The 25534-nt window shown below is 43.1% G+C and overlaps 1 protein-coding gene across 1 annotated transcript in view; it reads left to right on the top strand.

Moving 5' to 3' along the window:
- CERKL (CERK like autophagy regulator) overlaps positions 1-25534 on the top strand; it is a 184085-nt gene that overhangs the window by 67161 nt on the left and 91390 nt on the right. The window contains exon 2 of the mRNA XM_089680833.1: positions 1412-1651. Coding sequence (XP_089536959.1) covers positions 1412-1651 — 240 coding nt within the window. The remainder of the gene's footprint in view (positions 1-1411; positions 1652-25534) is intronic.

Raw genomic sequence — 25534 nt, 5'->3', positions numbered from 1 at the left:
ATATTGCTTTAACCCAGCACACATTAATGTACATGTGATAATACACCTCAATGGACTGTATAGGTCTGAAGGTAGCCTTCCAGATATATTGAATTGCCTTCCATGCGTATGCTTGGACACCATGGGCTGGCCAGTTAGGAAAGCCTAAGAGGCTGATCCTGAAGTAACAATCAAAGATGTCAGTGGCGACGAGGGAGCTTGTAGACATCTGATGGCTAAAGGGAAGGTGGACTTAGTTTCACTTTATGTAAGGGACAAACAAAAGCCCAACTCCATCAAGCACTTCTTAAGCGGCTAAAAAAATGTTTTTTTTTTGGAAGAAGTTTTAAACCATATAAATAAATTCTAACCATTGTAAGCCCCTCTAATTGTTACAGATTATGGTTTGTACCAACCCTATAGCTTCTTCTTTTCTTGTGCAGCTGTGCATCTTGGTTCTGTTAACCCCCCAGGCGGTATTCCCGAGTGTAGCTCGGGGTAAAGTTCAGTTCCAAAAGCGGTAACTCCGAGCTACACTCAGGCTTACCATGCTGCGCTGCTCCGGGATCTGTTCTTCACTTACCTTGTCCTGCGCTCCTGCGATGTCCCTTCTGCAGTGTCCCCGGCAACGTCCTCCGGCGGATGCCGGCATTTGTCTTCTGGGTTCCATCCCCTGAGAGTGTCGGGACATACGGGGGATGGAACGGCGGGAAATTTGAAAATGACAAAAAGTGACATTCACTAAATACACTAAAATCACATAGTAAAACATTACTGTATCAAACCATTTCACATACATTTTGTCCCGAGTGCTTTGTCCTGTGCCCTGCCTGCATTTTTACTGTTCTTTCTGCCTGGAAACTGAGAAACGTCCATGGCATCTAAAAAGCGTCCCTTTAGGTCAAAAGCGGTTTTAGACCAGCTAGAGAACAGCGATAGTAAATTAGAACCACTTGCAGAATTGAGTGATAATGATTCGTGGGGAAATTCGTCATCAGATACTGAAAACGATTTTGCAAAGTCGCTCAGTGATGTGCTAACTTGGTGCTCTATTTCAAATTTCAGTGTTTTTGTTTTGATTATATTATTTGAATTAAATTTATTATTATATTATTATTTTTTATGATTATTTATTAAATTATAATTTATGATTTCGTGTTTCAAATTGTAACATACCCGGGATGTTTACTAGACTCTTGTTTGGACAGATTTCAGTGAGTTATTCCTAAAAATGACAGGCCTACAATAAAAAATATACATATTTCCATGAAAAAAAATGTACCGCTTTGAGCACAGAAATATGGACATAATCAGACCGCTAGGGAGGTTAAAGGAAGTGAAAAAAGCAAAGGTTTGGTTTAGAAAGAATTTTTAACTAAACAAATCTGTGCTGTATACTCTGTAACCTTTGTCGTATGTCTTCTTTAAACAGGCAGCTCCAAAGGTAGCCAACAGCAGAAAGAGGAATCTATTGACCTGCGAGATATATTTTCTGTGAAGATGAAACGCCGCCGTGCAGCAGGACAGGAGAAAGGTGGCACCTTGTTGGGAATCACACTATTTTTGTGCATCAGAAAAGGACACAAACAGAAAGATGACTCCATTAGCCTTCACAACTTAAGTGAAGACTTCTGTAACATATGGTACCGACAATTAAAGGAAATATTGAATGGTAAGTTGCTTTAACAATTGTTAACATTTTTACAGCTGTCAATTATGCTAAACATCTATGGATTGTCAAGAGGCAATGGGGTAGATTTTCTAAAACTCAGAATCCAGTGCAGCTGTGCATAGTAGCCAATCAGATTGTGCACTCTCCAGTTTTAGTAAATACCCCCCAATAAATGAAAAAATACTTTTTTCTGGAAGGAAAAATTGGTAATTTAATCTTTTCATGGGTTGTTTGAGTGTAAGGCTTTAGACCCCATTCACACTGCAGCATTTTTCAGCTCGAAGCTCGACGCTCAGAAATGCTCAACAATTAAAATCCCATTATTTCCAATGGCCCTTGTTCACGATTGAACATTCTGTCACCTGTACCAAAATGCCTGTCCTGCAAAAAAAGTACTTGCATTACTTTTCAGGCAGATTTGATCATTTTGTCCCCATAGACTTGAATGGAAAATGCCTTAAGAGTAGGAATGAGCATTTTTTTCAAGCGTTTTTTTTTAAGTTTTTTTTTTCAGGCGTTTTCAGCTCAAACAGCAGCTATTTCTGAATACATAAAAAAGGGGGAGGTGCAGCGCTAACTAAATAAATACACATTTATATAAACCAGTGTAAAGGTGCTGTTAAAGTGCAAAAAGGTGACTATAAATAATGAGTATAGTCCATAACGTGGTCAAAACCCAAGAGAGTCTTCAAAGAACTCCAATGCCTGGATTCGTGGATGAGGTGATAAAGGTATAAAGATTGCGCACTCACCAGATACGCAATCCAAATGCGCATTCAAAACAGATAATCCTAGGGTCCTCATATGGATCTGGTCAGATCTGGTCACAAAAGCCCCTCGCCACTTGATAGTGTTGCCACACATAGAAGAAAAAAGGCCGCTCTGCAGACGTAAAAGGCTCCCACCGGAGCCCAAAGAACAAAAGGAGACCAAATAGTGTGATACCTTATTGGCAAGGGGTATTTATTCCCAAAAAAACACAATACAAGCAGGGGCAGGAAAGATACTGACCATACAAAGATTTAGCAAATGGCCGCCGGGGCCCTCGTGGCGCCGGTCGGCGCGACGTCACACCGCTGTAGCCGCTCCCTGACGCGTTTCGTGCGAAAGCACGTAGTCATAGGGGGTTTTGCATGAATTGGGCATAAAATGTGCTCTGAACGTCATCTAAGACACAACAATAGAAGAACACAGTCTGCTGAACATAATACTACACAAACATTAGATGTTGCCATGGTTTAATTGCACATAACATGTAAACATTCACAGTGCAGGGAGGAAAAAATATGTGAGGCCCTAGCTTAATAACTTCTCCCAGAGCTAATTGGAGCCAGGAGTGAGCCAACCTTGACTCCAATCAGTGTGATGATATTGGATGTGTTGCTGACAGCTGAACTGCCCTTAAAAAACACACACCTGTTTTGGGTTTACTGGTTTCAAGAAGCACTGTCTGATGTGAACCATGCCTCGCAGGAAAGAGCTCTCAAAAGACCTACGATCAAGAATTGTCTTGTATGAAGCTGGAAAGGGTTACAAAAGTATCTCCAAAAGCCTTGATGTTCATGTGTCCACGGTAAGACAGACTGTCTACAAATGGAGAAAGTTTAGCACTGTTGCTACTCTCCCTAGGCGTGGTCGTCCTGTAAAAATGACTGCAAGAGCACAGCGCAGAATGCTGCATGAGGTAAAGAAGAATCCCAGAGTGTCAGCTAAAGACCTACAGAAATCTCTGGCACATGCTAACATTTTTGTTGACACATCTACAATAAGGAAAACATTAAACAAGAATGGAGTACATGGGCGAACACCACGGAGGAAGCCATTGCTGTCCAAAAAGAATATTAAAGCACGTTTGAAGTTTGCAAACGAGCACCTGGATGTTCCACAGCACTACTGGCAAAATATACTGTGGACAAATGAAACCAAGATTGAGTTGTTTGGGAAGAACACACAACACTATGTGTGGAGAAAAAAAGGCACAGCACACCAACATCAAAACCTCATCCCCACTGTAAAACATGGCGGAGGGAGCATCATGGTTTGGGGCTGCTTTGCTGCCTCAGGGCCTGGACGGATTGTTGTCATTGATGGGAAAAAGAATTCCAGAGTTTATCAAGACATTTTGCAGGAAAACGCACGACCATCTGTCCGCCAACTGAAGCTCCGCAGAGGATGGGTGATGCAACAGGACAATGACCCAAAGTATACAAGTAATTCAACAAAACAATGGCTGCAACAGCACAGAATACGCCTTCTGGAGTGGCCCAGTCAGAGTCCTGACCTCAACCCAATTGAAATGCTGTGACATGACCTTAAGAGAGCGATTCACACCAGACATCCCAAGAATATTGCTACACTGAAACAGTTTTGTGAAGAGGAGTGGTCTAAAATTACTCCAGATCGTTGTGCAGGTCTGATCTGCAACTACAGGAAACGTTTGGTTGAGGTTATTGCTGCCAAAGGAGGGTCAACCAGTTATTAAGTCCAAAGGTTCACATACTTTTTCCTCCCTGCACTGTGAATGTTTACATGTTATGTGCAATTAAACCATGGCAACATCTAATGTTTGTGTAGTATTATGTTCAGCAGACTGTGTTCTTCTATTGTTGTGACTTAGATGGCGTTCAGAGCACATTTTATGCCCAATTCATGCAAAACTCCACATAATCCCAAGGGGTTCACATACTTTTTCTTGCAACTGTAAATGTGTATTTATTTAGTTAGCGCTGCACTTCCCCCTTTTTTATGTATTCTGATTATTTTGAAGGTTTATACGGTACCTTTTTTGGTGTTCAGCTGCTATTGTCTCATTTTCATTTATTCATTAATTGATTTTATAATCTATTTTAAGCGCTCACTTGCCCTGAGATTTACAGCAGCTATTTCTGTTGTCCACAGCAAAAATGCCTGATAAAATGCCTACCATATTTTCAAATATCGAAAAAGCGCTCAAAAAGCTTGAAAAAATGCCTGAAAAACGCTCAGCTCGGTGGGAATGTAGCCTTATATACTAAGTTTTTAAAGCATTAAAATCCCTTTAAGGCAGGGATCGGCAAATTCCAGGTCACCATGGTGACTACAAATTGCGTCCTGGCGACAGGGTTCACACACTGCCCCCCACTGACTTCAATGCAAAATTGCATCCATTGACTTCAGTGCAAAGTCTTGTCCTATTCACTTCAATGCAAACTTGCCTTCCATTGACTTCAAAGCAAGAACACCTCCCATTGACTTTAACCCCCCTGGCGGTATTCCTGAGTTAACTTTCAGTACCAGAAGTGGTAAACCCGAGCTACACCTTATGCTGCGCTCCTGCAATGTCCCCCATGCAGCGTCTTCAGCCATGTCCTCTGGCCGATGCCAGCATCCGTCATACGGCATACGTACGGGACGGAACCGGCAGGAATTTAAAAAATTAAAAAATTTGACTTTCACTCAATACACTAAAATCTGATAGTATTACATTACTGTATCAAACCATTTGACATACATTTTGTCCCGAGTGCTTTGTCCTGTGCCCTGCCTGCATTTTTACTGTTCTTTCTGCCTGGAAACTGAGAAATGTCCATGGCGTCCAAAAAGCGTCCCTTTAGGTCAAAAGCTGTTTTAGACCAGCTAGAGAACAGCGATAGCAAATTGTTCTAATTGCAGAATTGAGTGATAATGATTTGTGGTGAAATTTGTCATCAGACACTAAAAACGATTTTGCAACTTTGCTCAGTGATGTGCAAACTTGGCGCTATATTTCAAATTTCAGTGTTTTTAGTTTGATTATATATTTTATATTATTGAATTAAACTAAGTATTATTATATTATTATTTTTTATGATTATTTATTATATTATAACTTATGATTTCGTGTTTCAAATTTTATCATACTTGGGATGTTTACTAGAGTCTTGTTCGGACAGATTTCAGTGAGTTATTCCTAAGAATTACAGGCCTACAATAAAAGAACAACATATTTCCATTGAAAACAGTGTACCGCTTTGAGCACAGAAATACTGACATAATCAGACCACTAGGGAGGTTAATGCAAAAACACCTCCCATTGACTTCAATGCAAAAGCTCCTGTCAATAGCAATCCTATATGAACACTTATCTCCACTTGCCACTCTACCAATTACGAGTCTAGAATGCACCGCTACAAACTCGCATAGGACCCTTTTCATAATGACTCTTAAAACTCAATGCCTTTGGATGGCATTAGTGTGAACAACCTCAATAGGAACACAATATCTAGCCTGCCATGCAAATCTGTGAATTTGAAAACTCATCCAGAATCGCATATGTGTAAACCAGGGCGGCTCCATTCACACCTGGGTGTTTTGGGACCATGGCATAATCCATGTGATCACTAAATGTATAGGTTCAGGTGTCATTGAAAACTTCAACGGCACCTAAAACGTGGTGTGGTTTTGCCGTGATTGTCATGCGGCAAATCGTATCGCATGAAGCTTGTCCCCCAAAAGTTGCCTTGCCCCAGGCACTGACAACCCATGCTACTCTAAATAAAAGCTTAACTTTTTTAGGCTCTTAGATTCAAAGCAAATTTGTCAAGCCCTGCTTTAAGGCCCCTTTACATTGTTGAGGTCCAACACATTATATGGTTGATTTACTAAAGACAAATAGACTGTGTACTTTGCAAAGTGCAGTTGAACTCTTCAAGTGCAGTTGCTCCAGAGCTTGGTAAATGAGCAGAAGCTCTGTTGACTTCCATCAGCCAATCAAGTACAAGCAAAAATGAAGTTTCACTTTGCAAAAAATACCCAATCACATGTCAGGAAAATATAAAAAAAAATGCATTTTTGCTTGCACATGATTAGATGATAGTCTGCAGAGCTTCTGCTCATTTACTAAGCTCTGGAGCAACTGCTCTTTCAGAGTGCAACTGCACTTTGCAAAGTGCACAATCTATTTGCCTTTATTAACCCCTATGTGTTTTTATGCAGTGCAGTGAGATTCATTCCTAATGTCACTCCAACACACATTGACATGCACTATCATACTTTCTGGGGTGCCGTATTGCAAAGAAATGGTGCATATCTGATATTCAGTTGATTTGGTGCATATCTAGCCCATTCACATGGACTGTGTATTTTGCAAAGTGCAGTTGTTCCAGACCTTAGTAAATGAGGTAAAGTCCACTTTGCAAAGAAAATCCAATCACGTGCAAGGGAATTAAAAAAAAAAAAATTTTTTTGCATTTACTTTATTGGATGATGGAAGTCAGCAGGGCTTCTGCTCATTTACTAAGCTCTGGAACAACTGCACTTGTGAAGTACAAATGCACTTTGCAAAATGCACAGTCTATCTGCCTTTAGTAAATTAACCCCTGTTTTCATGCAGTGCACTGCGATTCATTCCTAATGACATTCCAACACACATTGACGTTCACTAACATGCTTTATGGTGCACTGCATTGCAAAGAAATTTAGTTGATTTGGTGCATATCTCCTAGATTGCAAACTCCAAGGCGCAGGGCCCTCCTATCCCTCTTGTATTGAACTGTATTGTTGCTGTATTGTCTCCCGTTATATTGTAAAGCGCTGAGCAAACTGTTGGCGCTATATAAATCCTGTATAATAATATCTATCCCATTCACATTAACACAGGTTAAAGCAGAACTAAATCCTCCTATCCATAGGGGACAGCACCATGTTATACGCTATGTACATCTGCAGTTGCCATTTTGCTACACCTCTGACTAGCTATGAAACCAGCCATTCAAGAGTTTGAAAGATCGGTTGAGTGTTGGCATAAGCACTTTGGTAACCGTGAGAGTCATCACCGGAAGTATGCCTTAAATGTGGCATACACTGCACATGTGCAAGTGGGGAGAAAATAAATGGCCCATGGCACACAGTCATACTCCTTTCTTTTTCTCCAGAGATTGAAAAATCACATTGTATCAGCTACCATGGCAAATAGAATTTATTTTCTTTCAGTTCCAAAAAAAGTCAGCACCATAGTATTTAGAAGCACTCCTTAGTAAACACAGGCCACTCTCTGTGTGAACAGGGCTATGTACCTAAGTAAACACTCACAATGATCTTTCCAGAGCAATTTATCTTTTCACATCTGTCATGCTTTGCTAGGTTGACAGTATGTCTTTGAAATACAAGGTGCATTATTTGTTGAGTGAGTTAGTGTTCATCAGAAAAGATGTTTCCTTTTTGTGACATCGTCCTCTTCTACTTTAGAAATTGGAATGACCGCTGTTACAAATATTTTTACCCCGGTTAAAACTGAAGCTATACTTACAATAATGTGTGATGGTTGCGGCCTGTTACTGCCAGAACTTGTGTGCTGATAACATACTTTGCCTTTTAGCTTCCCAGTAATCATAACAGTATCATACACGGAACCTGTAGCTCGTCGTAACTACAGGACTGTTGTATGATACAGCTATGTATACTTAGGAGACAGTGTGTGTTATTAGCATAAGGCCAGGGAGTGGGCTGAAGGTTTTTTCTTAACTTATTGCATTATCTGTATTAATGTAAAAAAATAAACCTTCCACTAGTTGTTCCCCCAATCATCCTCCCTAAAATCTTACCTGAAGTCTTGCACTGTGCCTGTCTGCAGCAGCGCTGGTTCTCTCTCTCTCCTTTCAGAGGTTCAGAGACAGCAGTGGAAGCCATTGGCTCCCACTGCTGTCAATCAAATGCTGTGAGGGGGGAGTGGGGGCGGGGTCTAGTCACTCTGTGCACATCAGTAGATGCACACTACCCAGTTCAGTAGCGTGCCCGTGAGTGCGCCACCATAGAAAGCGACTTCCTATGGGGGAACACCAAGAGGAGGAGGAACGGAGAGCGCCAGCGTGAGACCCCAAAAGAAAAGGTTCAGGGCCGCTCTGTGCAATACCATTGCACAGAGCAGGTAGGTATTTAATTATTACAAGTACTTATATAGTGCTGTCAGTTTACGCATCACTTTACATGTATATTGTACATTTACGTTCATCTCTAACCCTCAAGGAGCTTACAGTTTCACATTGATACTTGGGCCAATTTAGACAGGAGCCAATTAACTTACCAGTGTGTTTTTGGAGTGTGGGAGGAAACTGGAGTATCCAGAGGAAACCACTCAGGCACAGGGAGAACATGCACACTCCAGGTAGGTGGTGACATGGTTGGGATTCAAACTGACAACCCTATTGTTGCTAGGTGGTTTTATTTATATCTATATATATCTATATCTATATCTATCTATCTATCTATCTATCTATCTATATATATATATATATATATATATATATATATATATATATATATCTGTGCCTTTATAACTCCCTTGGTGTTACTATGCCTCTAGCTGCTTTCTGCACATACAGGTGTTGGAACTTGAAAGGCAACTTCATGTTTGGTGACTTCCTGGTGCTACATTTCTGTATGTTTTTCAAGTTGTCTCTGTCCATTCACATGAGGAGAGGAGTCTCTTTCCTCTTCTTTTGTCCTTTAACAGTGGGGTATATCCAGTGGTGTATTTTGGTTTTGTCCTGCCCTAGGCAAGACTAAAATCAGGCACCCCCCGCATCTAAATTTGTCCCACCCTTTTATCTGCAAACTCCGCCCCTTCCTCCTTAGGATCCACCTCTTCCTATTAGAGCTCCGCCCACGACAACGATGGGGCGCTATTCCTCTCACTAACACCAATGATGGGGCACTATTCCTCACACTGACAGTAATGATGGGGCACTATTCCTCCACTGACACCAATGATGGGGCACTATTCCTCCCACTGACACTAATGATGGGGCACTATTCACCCCACTGACACTGGTGTCCCATCATTAGTGTCAGTGTGTGAGGAATAGTGCCCCATCATTGGTATCAGTGTGAGGAATAGTGCCCCATGATTGGTTTCAGTGGGAGGAATAGTGCCCCATCATTGGTTTCAGTGGGAGGAATAGTGCCCCATCATTGGTATCGGTGGGAGGAATAGTACCCCATCATTGGTATCAGTGGGAGGAATCGTGCCCCATCATTGGTGTCAGGGGGAGGAATAGTGCCCCATCATTGGTGTCAGTGGGAGGAAAAGTGCCCCCTCATTGGTGTCAGTGGGAGGAAAAGTGTCCCATCATTGGTGTCAGGGGGAGGAATAGTGCCCCATCATTGGTGTCAGTGGGAGGAAAAGTGCCCCCTCATTGGTGTCAGTGAGAGGAAAAGTGCCCCTTCATTGGTGTCAGTGAGAGGAAAAGTGCCCCCTCATTGGTGTCAGTAAGAGGAAAAGTGTCCCATCATTGGTGTCAGGGGGAGGAATAGTGCCCCATCATTGGTCTCAGTGGGAGGAAAAGTGTCCCATCATTGGTGTCAGTGGGAGGAATAGTGCCCCATCATTGGTATCAGTGGGAGGAAAAGTGTCCCATCATTGGTGTCAGGTAAGACACAGCAGCCCCTGTCCCTTTCCCACGGTAGTGTCCTTTCCACGGGTAAAGGGGGGGGCGGCACTGCAGAGGGACAGGTGAGGGGCAGTGGGACAGGAGGAGCTCAGAGGGACAGGTAGGGGGCAGCGTGACGGGGGGCATGGGACAGGATCAGGGCAGCGGGACAGGAGATGTGCAGTGGGACAGGAGAAGCACAGAAGGATAGGTGAGGGGAAGTGGGACAGGAGGAGCGCAGAGGGACAGGTGGGGGGCAGCGTGACAGGGGTCATGGGACAGGATCAGGGCAGCGGGACATGAGGAGCGCAAAGGGACAGGTGAGGGGCAGTGGGACATGAGCAGTGCAGAGGGACAGGATCAGGGCAGTGGGACATGAGGAGCGCAAAAGGACAGGTGAGGGGCAGTGGGACATGAGGAGTGCAGAGGGACAGGTGAGGGGCAGTGGGACAGGAGGAGCATAGAGGGACAGATGGGGGGCAGCGTGATGGGGGGGCATGGGACAAGATCGGGGCAGTGGGACAGGTGAGGGGCAGTGGGACAGGAGGAGCACAGTGGGACAGGAGCAGCACAGTGGGACAAGTGAGGGGCAGTGCGCTAGGAGGAGCGCAGTGGGACAGGTGAGGGGCAGTGGGACAGGAGGAGCACAGTGGGACAGGAGCAGCACAGTGGGACAAGTGAGGGGCAGTGCGCTAGGAGGAGCGCAGTGGGACAGGTGAGGGGCAGTGGGACAGGAGGAGGGCAGATGGACAGGAGGAGCGCAGAGGGACAGGTGAGGGGCAGATGTACAGGAGGAGCGCAGAGGGACAGGTGGGGACAGATGGGTGGTAGTGGGACAATGTGGGGGACAGGAGGGGGGAAGTGGAACAGGTGGGGGGGCAGTGTATCAGGGGACAGTGTGACAGGAGTGGGGATGCACCAGTCCTCCAAGCACTTACCTGTCCAGCAGGGGCTCCTCCAGATGGTGTCCCTTCTCCCATAGGTTCTCCGACGGCGGCTGCTCCGCCCCACTGACATCGTCCTCTTCTGCTTCCTCTTTCTGGCCTTCCTGCACATCCCGGCACACTGACAGCGGGTCCCGCCCCTCACACGCTCTGAGCGCACCCTTGGGATCCGCCCACCCCTCCGCTCTCCTCTGCAGCCAGTGACATGCGCAGATACGTTAGGGGGACAGATCTTCTTGGGGGGACAGATCTTGCGGCTACACTGGTCCCTCAGCCATGGCGGCCCTGCCCCTGTCCCTTTCCCTTGGAAGTGTCCCTTCCGTGGGAAAGGGGGGGGGGCGGCACTGCCGCCGTGCCGCCCCCCTGAAAAGTGCCGCCCTAGGCAACTGCCTAGTTTGTCTCGCGGCAAATACGCCCTTGGGTATATCCACGAGGGGCTTGAGCTCACAGGAAGTGGTTTCTAAAGGTCATTCACCCTAAAGGAAGACCAATAGCATTAGATGGAGCGTAGTGTGTGCTGCGGCGGTGTTGAGGAGAAGGGGAGTATAGCAGTGCTGCATGTCTTAAGCACTTGGGCAGTTTATGTTTTTTAAATAAACCTAAGTTGGGTTTTTAGCTCCTGTGTGTGTAGCTATAGTTTCACCTCCTCTCTTAATTATCTGCTAGAATGATTTAATTAAAAAAAAACAAACAAAAATCAACATGCAGGACTTGAGTCTTCTATCTTTTGTGATGCCAAGGGCAAAGATCCTTTTTCTTCCTTTTTTCTTGTGCTCCCGTTGCAGCATGGATAACGTGGACACCTCTCACTGGCTGTCCAGTGGTTGGGTCCCTCAAGTTCCCAAAAGAACGCAGCAGCACAATGACTTGGTAATGGGGATTGGTTACAGGCCTCAGCAGCTGTCTGGCTTTGTAGAGGGTTAGGTGACTTGGAGGAATAGAAAATGGGGTTAGAGGTTTTTTTTTTTATGTCAATGGGTGTGCAGGGTCTGGGGGCACATTTACTGAGAGATGATAGGCTTTCATAGTTGTGGTGAGAAGAGGCTTAAAAAATACATCACCGTAAGCAGGTGTTTTTATTTTAGGTATCATTTTCATATGGGTTTAAATGATCACGTGCTCATCACCTGAGAGAGGCCAGTGGTTGTGCTTCTTTTCATTCGGTGTACGCTCCAAATCAGATTTCACAAAGCTTTAATTGACGTTGGGAACCTTGAACTGTACAATAACAGGCTTACGAGTGATGATAGTCTACGCACAAAACGAATGCCCTTGTGGATCGCTGTATAGGAAATAAAATGCCTTTTGTTTCTGTGGCTAGATAAGCTGCATTGTTCCTAAGCTACTGAGCTGCTGTTGAATCGTAATCCCAAGGGCCTAATTTTGAGCTTGGGCAGGGAGACCAATATTACCTCTTATTGCTGCTCATTAGTGCTTACCAGGATTTTCCTGGTTTGGAGGGAGAATCCAGGTCTGCACATAGGCTGCACTTACACATGCTGTGGGTTACCCGGTATGCTACAGTGTAACCTGTTGTATTTAGGCAGCACTTGTGTCCTGCCAAACTGGAATTGGAAATGTAAGTTTCAGACATTTTACTGATTGGACCTAATCTCACCCAATGAAAATAGTGATAGTTGTATTTCAGCTAAACTATGTTCTATCCCACATTGCCTATATGTCAGTGTGAAACACCTGTGCTGTAGGTAGTCCGTCTCCCTTCGTTTTTAAGCATGCCTAAATTGCAGTAAACCTAAGGAAGAATATTACTGCTGATGGCAGTCTTACATATCATCTACTAGCCTTGGGTGCATACCTACTGGGATCCATTCCTCCCTGCAGTATCCAAATATAAACATGCTGCACCTCTTCTGTTTTTTATTTATAAAGCTTTATTGGAAGTAGTGCAAACTCACAGAGCCAGAATGTATTACATCACTCACTGCCAGACCCTCTAATGCTCCTTCAATTCATTTCTCGCTCCAGTAGGGGCTTACTCATAAAGTTGGAGTACTGGAGCACGGTGGAGGGTTATATAAGATCCACAATTAACTATTTAGAACAAAGCCTCATTTAACAATATGGCTTGTTTTTAAAAAGGATTGTGTTCTAAATATACACAATTAGGGTCCATTATGCAATAATAGATTTCATAATAGAAAAACAACTAACCCCACTAAAACCAACATCTTCTAATACAAGATATTTTTTAAAATCAGGAAATAAAAATATTTCTCAAAGTAGAACTTAACTCTCTCAACATTGACTATTTTGCATCCTTATGCTGTTAGCATTTGTAATCAGATAGGAAAATATATCATATTTACTTGTTTTAAACATTTTTTTTACATTTCTTTAGTTACTTCCTAGTTTAAGCAAATAATGTCATACACCCCAGGAATCTTCAGGAGGGGAGGAGGGAGCACACCCTCCTACCTGCTTGCTTGAGCTAAGGGCAGATGGATTCCAGGAAGTAAATGCTACATGACTCGTGCCCTTACTCAAGATGGCCGCAGCCAGAAATGCTGGGGGGGGGGGGGTTCTAAGTGATTTCTTGCAAAATAAAGCTTGGAGACATTGATGGATGGGGGAGTTTGCTTCGAATATCAAAAATGAATTAAATACCACTTTTGGTTTGTGGTGCTAAAATACAGTGTATTTCTGCTTTAACCTGCAAGCCTGCAGAAGAAAAAGAGTGGAAAGAGGAAGAAATAATTAGCTCCTGTCTAAATTGGCCTTAGTATGTGTATGTATGAATGTGAGTTAGTGACTGATGTAAATGTCCTATATATATATATATATAGCATTGTGTAAATTGACGGCACTATATAAATACCTCAAATAAATAGTAAATAGGGAAAATGCCAGGGAAGAGAGAGGAAAGAGAAAAGGGGGATGTCTAATTAATATTCAGACCATTACTTGTATTAATGATAAACATTCCATTCACAATTTAAACCATGGAGTGTAGGAGTTGGAAAATAAAAATCCAGAACACTTCTTTCCTACTGAGGATAGAGAACCGATCATCTGCTCTAATAGGATTATCTACTGTTTCTATAATCTGTAGGGATTCAGTGCTAGAATGATCTATTTGCACAAAATGATTTGCTACATTTTGTGTTATGTCCAGATTTACCAATGTTAAGATCTGTTAAGCGATCTCAGTCTTCTTTCTCTATTCAAAATTTAAATTTTAAGGGCTGTAGGTACATTTTTAAGCAGCAAAGTTTATCTGGGCAAAATAAAAAGGCATGTGCAGAACATTTCTGCAATACAGCCACCATGTTTTATCTCTTTAAGAAGCACAGTTTTTAAAAACTGCTCAGTTTACCTAATTTGTGCTCTGTGGCATCAGTGGAAAACCCGTCCACAAGAAAAAGTAGAGAGGGAGAAACAGGCTTTGCAGTGAAGTATAAATATATGTGTATATGGTGTCAGATACATTTGCATATTACATAAGCCATCTCTGCTTCATACTTAGCAGAGGTAATACAGCAACAATGTTACAATAACTCATACACTATATTGCCAAAAGTATTGGGATGCCTGCCTTTACACGTACATGAACTTTAATGGCATCCCAGTTTTAGTCCATAGGGTTCAATATACAGCGAGCCAACCTTTTGTAGCTAAAACAGCTTCAACTCTTCTGGGAGGGCTGTTCACAAGGTTTAGGAGTGTGTCTATGGGAATGTTTGACCATTCTTCCAGAGGCACATTTTTGAGGTCAGGCACTAATGTTGGACGAGAAGGCCTGGCTCGCATTCTCCACTCTAATTCATCCCAAAGGTGTTCTATCGGGTTGAGGTCGGGACTCTGTGCAGGCCAGTCAAGTTTCTCCACCCCAAGCTCGCTCATCCATGTCTTTAAGGAACTTGCTTTGTACACTGGTGCGCAGTCATGTTGGAACAGGAAGGGGCCATCCCTAAATTGTTCCCACAAAGTTGGGAGCATGAAATTGTCCAAAATGTCTTGGTATGCTGATGCCTTAAAAGTTCCCTTCATTGGAACTAGGGGGCCAAGCCCAACCCCTGAAAAACAACCCCACACCATAATCCAACCTCCAACAAACTTTACACTTGGCACAATGCAGTCAGGCAAGTACCATTCTCCTGGCAACTGCCAAACCCAGAAACGTCCATCAGATTGCCAGACAGAGAAGCGTGATTTGCCACTCCAGAGAACCCGTCTCCACTGCTTTAGAGTCCAGTGGTGGCATGCTTTACACCACTGCATCTGATGCTTTGTAGTGCCCTTGGTGATGTAAGGCTTGTATGCAGCTGCTCAGCCATGGAAACCTATTCCATGAAGCTCTCTACGCACTGTTATTGTGCTAATCTGAAGGCCTCATGAAGTTTGGAGGTCTTTAGCTATTAACTGTACAGACAGTTGGCGACTTCTGTGCACTGTGCGCTTCAGCATGCACTGACCCCTCATTTTACATGGCCTACCATGTCGTGGCTGAGTTGCTGTTATTCCCAGTTGCTTCCACTTTGTTATAATACCACAAACAGTTGACTGTGGAATATATAATAGCAAGGAAATTTCATGGATGGACTTATTGCACAGGTGGCAACCTATCACGGCACCATGCTTGAATTCACTGAGCTCCTGAGAGTGACCCATTCCTTTACATTTCTTTGTAGAAGCAGTCTGCATGCCTAGGTGCTTGATTTTATACACCTGTGGCCATGGAGGTGATTGGAACATCTGAATCCAATGATTTGGAGGAGTGTCCCAATACTTTTGACAATATTTATTTATTTCAGGTACTTATATAGTGCCGTCAATTTACGCAGCGCTTTACATATATATTGTACATTCACATCAGTCCCTAACCCTCAAGGGGCGTACAATCTATGGTCCCTAACTCACATTCATACATACACATACTAGGGCCAATTTAGACAGGAGCCAATTAACTTACCAGCATGTCTTTGGAGTGTGGGAGGAAACCGGAGTACCCGGAGGAAACCCACGCAGGCACAGGGAGAACATGCAAACTCCAGGCAGGTGGTGCCGTGGTTGGGATTCGAACCAACCTAGTACTGCCAGGCGGAAGTGCTAACCATTTAGCCACTGTGCTGCCCATATAGTGTATGTTTACTCACTGGGAATACAGAAACATTTCCCCTTAAGAGACTATAATGTGATATGTTAAAAATATAATGCAATTAACCTTGTCAGAAGGGTGATGACTGTATTATATAAACAAAAGCAGTCTAATTGCTTTATGCAAATGATAGAGCTCTCAACTTCACCACTTGGCTTAAGGGCATGCATAACCATATAGGTGAGTGCACACTAATAAGTGATAGGTGAGACCGGCTGTGTGTTTAAACTGGCTATAAATGGACAAATAGTTAATCTGTTAGGAATGGTCTATGAACTGCTATTTCTTGAAATGTTCATTGACCACTTGATTTGATTTTTCTTTTCCTTTGGAAAGTTTTTTTTAATTCAAAAATGCATTTTAAAAAAAGTACCAACATGCTAGCTTTTTGGGGAGTTGTTCCATAATTTCAGTGATATGTTGCACTTAGTATTGTTGACTCACAACTACATGAGCTCACTGGTTCACACTGATTCTGTGGAGGCTGTTCACATATATGCAGTGTGAATCCGATGCAATTTGAAAAAGGGTCCAGTGCGAGTTTAGTGCGGTGCAATTTGTAGCTCCACAGACTTGAATGGAAACTGCATGCCGTGGACTCTAGGAGATTCCAATACCAACTCATAGTACAGCTGCTCCTGAAATCACACTGCAAAATGGATTCAATTCGTACCGCATCAGTGTGAACCTAGGCATAGTGTTGGAGTCAGCTGCGTTGTTTTATTAAAATGAGAGCGCAGCAGCATGCATCTTACTTATCAGAGCAATAAGGGCTATTATGCAGGTACATGTATGATGTTTTCCTACCGCCTTAAAGCAGTAGTAAACGTTCAGCAAAAAAAACAATTCTGAAGGGTAATAGCATAATGTTCTAGTATATATACTAGCACATTATGAAGTACTTACCTTAAAATGAAGCCCTCCAGTGGTGCACTGTCACCGTTGATAAGACTTCCATCTTCACCCGGTATTCCTTCCGGGTTCACAGGCCTTTTAAATGGCCATGCCGCATTGATGTTGCACAGGAATTACAGCCATGGCACAGAGCTATGAAGGGACGCCATGAGTATGACATCCCTTGAGAGCGCATGTGCTGGTGATGTCACCAGCTACAGTAACAGAGGATATATCCCAAGCGGTGCAAGTTTGGGAGATATTCCTTGTACCTACAGGCAGGGGTGTATTCACCACAAGGCCAACAAGGTGTTTGCCTAGGGCGGCATTTTTCAGGGGGCTGCAGAAGAAGGGACACATGCGGCATGGGGACCAGGTGGGATCTGTGAGAGGCTGTGGACTGCATGACTGTGTACACAGAGCTCAACTCTCGTTCCCAGGGTTGACCGGAGCTGTGAAGGTGAGTGTCTCTCTTTCATGCCGGGTGGGAGGTGTCATGGTGGCGGGTGTATGGGGGGTGGTGGACGGTTCTCTTGACCGGGGGTGGGGGAGGGGGTGGTTGGTGTTAGTTGTTGTCAGGCTCTCTCCATGAGGGGGGGTGCGGGGTGATGTGGTGTTGGTCAGTGTCAGCCCCTCTCCATGGGATGGTCCGCCGATTTTACCTAGGGCATCACAAAACCTAAATATACCACTGCCTACAGTTATGCTTTATTATAACGTGTACCAACAGTGATTACTACCACTTTAAGCTAAGGACACAAAGTAATACAGCTCTGTTTGAATTCATCCATAATCACATTAGCATGTTTAATGCAATCAGCATACGTAACCTAATTTGATCTGGTATCTTGCAATGCCTGTACAACAAAGCTCAGACTGCTAGAGAGAGAAGCAACACAAGGAGCCAGTCAGTTGTACAGTAGTGCTTTTGTTTTAACAAGAAACATGCTGAAAGGAGGAGAGAAAGAGCTGTGCTAATCAGTCTATTGCAGGGCTTAAAATGTCAAGTCCAGAGCTACTAGCCAGGCCTTAAGAGTAATGCAGGCCATAGATGGGTCGAAAATCGGCCGAAACAAACAATCGGTCGTTCAAGTGGCCGACGTTACCACCAATGGGAAAAAAAATCGGCCGATTTTCATCCCGTCTACAGCCGGCAAAAAGTGTCCCTGCAGAGAGCTCTGCTATTTCTGACAGTTCTCTGACAGTTCCTTCACATTTACAGCGGTTGCAACATTGTATCTATTTGTTTCCATTTAGGATACAGATGTTTTTATTTGGAAACAAATAGATACAATGTTGCAACTGCTGTAAATGTCAAGGAACTGTCAGAGAACTGTCAGAAATAGCGGAGCTCTCTGCAGAGACACTTTTTGCTGGACTGGAATTCCTCTTATTTTCATCCTACTTCTTCTTTTTCATCCTCATCCTCTTCTTCTTCTTCTTCTTCATCCTCTTCCTCTTCTTCTTCTTCTTCTTCTTCATCATCCTCTTCTTCTTCTTCTTCTTCATCCTCTTCTTCTTCTTCTTCTTCTTCTTCATCCTCATCCTCTTCTTCTTCTTCTTCATCCTCATCCTCTTCTTCTTCATCCTCATCCTCTTCTTCTTCTTCTTCTTCTTCATCCTCATCCTCTTCTTCTTCATCCTCTTCTTCATCATCCTCATCCTCTTCTTCATCCTCATCCTCTTCTTCTTCTTCATCCTCGTCCTCTTCTTCTTCTTCTTCTTCTTCTTCATCTTCATCCTCATCCTCTTCTTCCTCTTCCTCATCCTCTTCTTCTTCTTCTTCATCTTCTTCTTCATCCTCTTCTTCTTCTTCATCCTCATCCTCTTCTTCTTCTTCTTCATCCTCATCCTCTTCTTCTTCATCCTCATCCTCTTCTTCTTCATCCTCATCCTCTTCTTCTTCTTCTTCATCCTCATCCTCATCTTCTTCATCATCCTCATCCTCTTCTTCTTCTTCCTCATCCTCTTCTTCTTCTTCATCCTCATCCCCTTCTTCTTCTTCTTTATCCCCATCCTCCTCCTCCTTCTTCTTCATCCTCATCCTCTTCTTCTTCATCCTCATCCTCTTCTTCTTCATCATCATCCTCATCCTCTTCTTCTTCTTCTTCTTCTTCTTCATCCTCATCCTCTTCTTCTTTTTCTTCCTCATCCTCCTCTTCTTCTTCATCCTCATCCTCTTCTTCTTCTTCATCCTCATCCTCTTCTTCTTCATCCTCATCCTCTTCTTCTTCATCCTCTTCTTCTTCTTCATCCTCATCCTCTTCTTCTTCTTCATCCTCATCCTCTTCTTCTTCATCCTCATCCTCTTCTTCTTCATCCTCTTCTTCTTCTTCATCCTCATCCTCTTCTTCTTCATCCTCATCCTCTTCTTCTTCTTCCTCCTCCTCACCCTCTTCTTCTTCTTCTTCTTCTTCCTCATCCTCTTCTTCATCCTCATCTCCTTCTTCTTCTTCTTCATCTCCTTCTTCTTCTTCATCCTCTTCTTCTTCCTCTTCTTCATCCTCTTTTTCATCCTCTTCCTCTTCTTCTTTTTCTTCTTTTTGTCTTCCTCTTGCAGGTCACTGCTCATGCGCAGATTTTTTATCGGTAAAAAATCGGCCGATTAGCCCATTAATGCCGCGAAAATCGGCCGATCGGCCGTTTTTTTTCCAACTTTACCAAAAAAAAAAAACGGCCAAAATCACGAAAAACGGCCGAACAAATAGCCCACTAACGATCCGAAAATCGGCCGATTTTATTTTCGGCCGAAAAATCGGCCAATTTTCGACCCATCTATGGCCTGCATTACTGGCTACCAGTTGCCCCACCCAACCCCTACCCTACTTCCCCCCTAATTCTGCCCCTAAACACGCCCTCGTAAATTATTTCATGAAATGACACTGTTAAATGTTACCCACATTACATCAGGGTCCCCCCACATTACACCAGGGCCTCCAATGTCCCCCTAAACACTCCATCATACTTAGACCATGCACAGCATACAACCATAACCCCCCATAATCTTTCACTCACAAAACCATAAGTCTACCAAGCATATCCTACCTACTATCCAACCCAGCAATACCTCAAATGCACCATACTCTACCACCCATACTAACCACATAATCCTGAACCTGACCAAACCACCCATACATGTAGGTTTACATACAGACACCTGTACATACACACACACACACACACACACACACACACACACAGACAACTGTACAAACACACAGACTTGTACATATACACACACATGAACACGTATACACACGCACAGAGACACATGTACACACACACACATACAGACACATGTACATACACGCATACATGTACAGACACAGAAATACACACACACAGACACATGTACATACACACAGACACATGTACATACATACACAGACACATGTACGTACATACACACATGTACATGCACACAAACATGTACACACACAGAGTAATGTACACACACATACATGTAAATAGACGCAAACACATGTACAAATACACACATGTACATACACACAGAAACATGTACATGCATACACAGACACACAAAACACACACACAGATACATGTACATACACACACACAGAAATACACACACACATGTACACACACACACATACAAATACACACACACATATGTACACACATACAAATACACACACACACACCCCTATAAAAAGTTGCAGTACTCCTTCCTTTGCTTTCACTTTGATCAACTACTGAGCAGTCTGACGGCTCCCAGTGCGAGTGACAGATCTGGCCCTGAGTTCCGAGCCTGCTCAGCAAGACGGCCCTGGGGGACACGCTCGCCCCCACCATAATTTCCACTCGCCAATGCGAGTAGGCGAGTGGAAATTTCAAGGCCTGGTCTATTGCTTCTCTTTTCTCTGTCCTGTGTGTGCTACTTAACTATAGTAAGGTAAAACTGGCCACGGCTGTGTAAGTCCCAAGTCTCAAACCCGGATGTCCAGAAATCCAAACCATTTGGCAGGTAAACAGCTCCCTTATATGTATTTGGTCTGTGTACTTTTTTGGCTGTTTTTGGCTTTAAGGCAAACTTGTTAGAGTGTTTGCCTATATTGCTGGCTTATTTTTGAGGAGCTCCGCCCAAAGCTGTCATCCTTATCTTTGATTCCCTGCTTACCCTAGGTTCACACCTAAACGTTTTCCGCAGCATTTTTCAAAAACACAGTATAGTCCATTTAACATGATTTGCGGTTTTGGTTCCATAGAAAACGCTGCAGAAATGCATGTAATGCGTTTTTACTGTGTTTTTGATGCATTTTGCATTTTAAATCTACCTAGCATCAAGAAAAAAATGGAAAAAAAAATGCAAAACGCTGCAAAAATGCAAAACGCAATGCCGATATGGCTCAAACGCAATCTGCATAGATGTGAACCTAGCCTTAGTGAGTAATTGGACCACAATGTCCGATTCACCAAGTAGTAATGGAAGAATATTGATAATTCTCCTGGAATATCCCCCTTTAAATATAAATGTCAGCGGCAGATCACGATTTTGATGTAACATGTTTAATCCGTAACAACAGTTCATAGATCTGTACAGCAGGATTTCAAACCAGGATGCTATACAGTGGGAAGGGGTGTGGCTTAGTAATAATGGGGTGGGGCTTTACAATTGCAGAAGTCTGGCACATCAGTAAAATATTAGCCAAAATCAATGTAATGCTTGTTAGCTTAGCTCCTCTATGGCTGGTTGTAGAGAAGCTGTATGGTGGCGCTCACACGAATAAAGTTTTGCAAAACTCCATTCACGTGTCTCTATGCAGGATTCCCTTGTCCCATAGAGGAGGCTTTTTTCATCCCTTAACAGCAGGGCATATACAGTATATTGAGTGGTTCATTTTGATGTCAACACTTGCAGGAATCACACTGGCTATTTTGTGTCCTTTGTCTTTTCTGTCTCAGGGCTGAATAGTGTCCTGCTGTCCCTAGACTTTTAGGGCTCATTCACACCACAATGTGCTTAAAAACAAACAGCAAAGGCATGCACATTGATATGTGCTTTTTACATGTTGAATTACTGCACCCATTTTACATGCATTTTTATTTTAATACAGGCAACATCAGGGGTCAAAAATTAAACAGTTTTATTATAATGATAGGTGCATTGTGTTGACATGCGTTTTTGGGTGTTGAGTTGCATAAAAATGGAGACATGTTGCAACTTTATGCATTGCACCGTGATGCACCTGTATGATGTGAAGAGCGCACATAGAAAACATTTGTTTTGTATGTGTCCTTGCATTAAGCCTGCAGCTCAGTGGACATGGTGTGGATGAGCCCTCAAGTAATATGCAGCTGGGTGCTTCCTCCCAGGTATTTCCTGCTGCTTTTTTTTCTTCGTCTCTTTAGGGCTCATGTACACTGCATCTGAAAAACTCACGTTTAGGAGCTGTTCAGCATTTTTTTCAGCAGCCCCTGAGCCCACCCTAATGTTTTCCTATGTGTGCATGTACCCACTGTCGTTTACAGGCAGTTGAGTTTACAGTCGTTTTTTGAACGCAAAAAACTTGTGTTCAGAAGTAGATCTTATCAGCGTTTCAAACTCCAAACTCTTGTAAACACGTCTAAACGCAGCTAACCGCGTTTATAAGCGTTTGCGGTTGAAATTTTTTTTTAACTCTTCCATTTACAGATGCTGTCCAGGGCCTTTTTTCATTATGAAAAATGCATGCAAAGCGTTTTCCCGGTACTCAAATGGACCTGGCACACCATACTTTGAGGTTTTGCATGAAAGAAAATATGTTAGACACTGCTGCAATCATTTCTGCACAGAAATGAGCTGGAACACATCCAAACACCACAAAAAAAGACAGCTAATCTCAACAAATACTGCTGTCTCTGCTTCTGCTCTCTCTATTTCTATCAAAATGTCTGAAATAGTTAATTTTTTACTGTTTTTCAGTGCATTCTGAACATTTTGGAAGGTCTCCTGAGGTTATCTTTAAAAAACGCGTCTAAATGTAAACGCTCATAAACGTGCATAAATGCAGTCTGCAAACGCGGCTAAACAGATGTTTTTTAACCTACGTTTTCCAGCAGTCAGTTTCCATCATTCAGAAGTGTCCTGTGTACATGGGGCTTTAGTCTTCCTCCTTCCATTCTTGTGTTCCTTTCTTCAATTCCCCTTTACCTAAGTGGATAGGCTGCTTGTGATCCCTAATATTTGGGCAGCACAGTGGCTAAATGGTTAGCACTTCCGCCTGGCAGTACTAGGGTCGTTGGTTCAAATCCCAACCACGGCACCACCTGCCTGGAGTTTGCATGTTCTCCCTGTGCCTGTGTGGGTTTCCTCTGGGTACTCCGGTTTCCTCCCACACTCCAAAGACATGCTGGTAGGTGAATTGGATCCTGTCTAAATTGTCCATAGTATGTGTATGTATGAATGTGAGTTAGGGACCTTAGATTGTACACCCCTTGAGGGTTAGGGACTGATGTGAATGTACAATATATATGTAAAGCACTGCGTAAATTGACAGCACTATATAAGTACCTGAAATAAATAAATAAATAAATAAATATTTACAGTGCAGGTAACAAAACTGAAGGGAAGCTTCAATTCCTTGGGACAGATTAACTAAGTTGCCTTTGCTTTAGTTTCTGTACATGAGCCCTATGTTTTGATGACATGTGTTTACTTTTCACATTCTCAGAATGAATGTATACATAAACATGCACATTTAACATGTGCTAGTCATCCTTAGGCCAATTAAGCTTTTTGTATTTTGTAACAGATCTAACTGCCACTTTCTTAATGGTTTATTCTCACTGTAATATTCAAACCCAAAGCATGATTAAATGTAAGAATGGTAGAAAGCTACTTACATGTATGTTTGCAAGTACAGTTGTGTCCAAAATTATTCAACCCCCAATGCTGTAAAGGGGTTTAGGGACTATAGTGTACATTTGGAATTGTATTCAGAATCAAATCCTACAAGGACGTTGTAACTACCCAAATGCAACTAAAATGACATCAATTGTTTATGTAATACAGTAGTAAATGGTTCTTATGTGGTTTCTTCATTGCCACAATTATTCAACCCCTTAAAGACTACCACTCTGAAGAACAGAGGTTCATACAGGTGCTTTCCATCAGGTATTGAAAACACCTGTGGATGTCACCGAGCAGCAATCAAGCATAATAAGCACCAATTAGGCAGCTTTAAAATGACTGTGATACTCAGCTCCTTCTAGACATTTACTGGTGTGGTTACAAACATGGTGAAGGCAAGAGAATGGTCCAGGAAGACAAGAGAAGAGGTGATTTCTCTTCACAGGAAGGGCAATGGCTATAAGAAGATTGCAAAGATGTTAAACATACCAAGAGACACCTTAGGAAGCATCATTCGCAAATTCAAGGCAAAGGGCACTGTTGAAACGCTACCTGGTCGTGGCAGAAAGAAGATGCTGACTTCGACTGCTGTGCGCTACCTGAAGCGTAGAGTGGAGAGAAGTCCCCGTGTGACTGCTGAGGAACTGAGAAAAGATTTGTCAGATGTGGGTACAGAAGTTTCAGCCCAGACAATAAGACGCACACTGCGTAATGAAGGCCTCCGTGCCAGAACTCCCAGGCGTACCCCCTTGCTGTCTCCAAAGAATAAGAAGAGTCGACTGCAGTATGCCAAAAGCCATGTGGACAAACCACAAAAGTTGTGGGATAGTGTTCTGTGGACTGATGAAACAAAATTAGAACTGTTTGGGCCCATGGATCAACGCTATGTTTGGAGGAGGAAGAACAAGGCCTATGATGAAAAGAACACCTTGCCTACTGTGAAGCATGGTGGAGGGTCAATCATGCTTTGGGGCTGTTTTGCTTCTGCAGGTACAGGGAAGCTTCAGCGTGTGCAAGGTACCATGAATTCTCTTCAGTACCAGGAGATATTGGATGGAAACGTGATGCAGTCCGTCACACACCTGAGGCTTGGGAGACGTTGGACCTTTCAACAGGACAATGATCCCAAGCATACCTCCAAGTCCACTAGAGCATGGTTGCAGAGGAAAGGCTGGAACATTTTGGAGTGGCCATCGCAGTCACCAGACTTAAATCCGATTGAGAACCTCTGGTGGGACTTAAAGAAAGCAGTTGCAGTGCGCAAGCCTAAGAATGTGACTGAACTGGAGGCCTTTGCCCATGAAGAATGGGCGAAGATACCCGTAGATCGCTGCAAGACACTTGTGTCAAGCTATGCTTCACGTTTAAAAGCTGTTATAACTGTAAAAGGATGCTGTACTAAGTACTAAGATTGAATGTCACTTGGGGGTTGAATAAAACTGATAATGCTGTGAGCACAGAAAAGACATTTGTGGTTATTTCATTATAACTGTTATGTTATATTTGTCTGACCTACAAGTGCCTCTTTAATGTAAATGTAAGCAAGATGACTGAATGATCAAAAGCAATGTCAAACTGGCCAAAACACTCAATTTCAGTGGGGGTTGAATAATTTTGGACACAACTGTATTTCAGGGGCTTGTGTTGGATTTATTGTGTTGGCAATAAGAAATTTGGTGCTGATGTAGGAAAAAA

Source organism: Staurois parvus, unplaced genomic scaffold (genome assembly GCF_062004578.1).
Source record: "Staurois parvus isolate SC_StPar_1 unplaced genomic scaffold, SC_StPar_1.0 ptg000251l, whole genome shotgun sequence".
Lineage (NCBI taxonomy): Eukaryota > Metazoa > Chordata > Amphibia > Anura > Ranidae > Staurois > Staurois parvus.
Note: the sequence above shows the minus strand (reverse complement) of the source record. Positions and strands in the feature narration are given on the sequence as shown.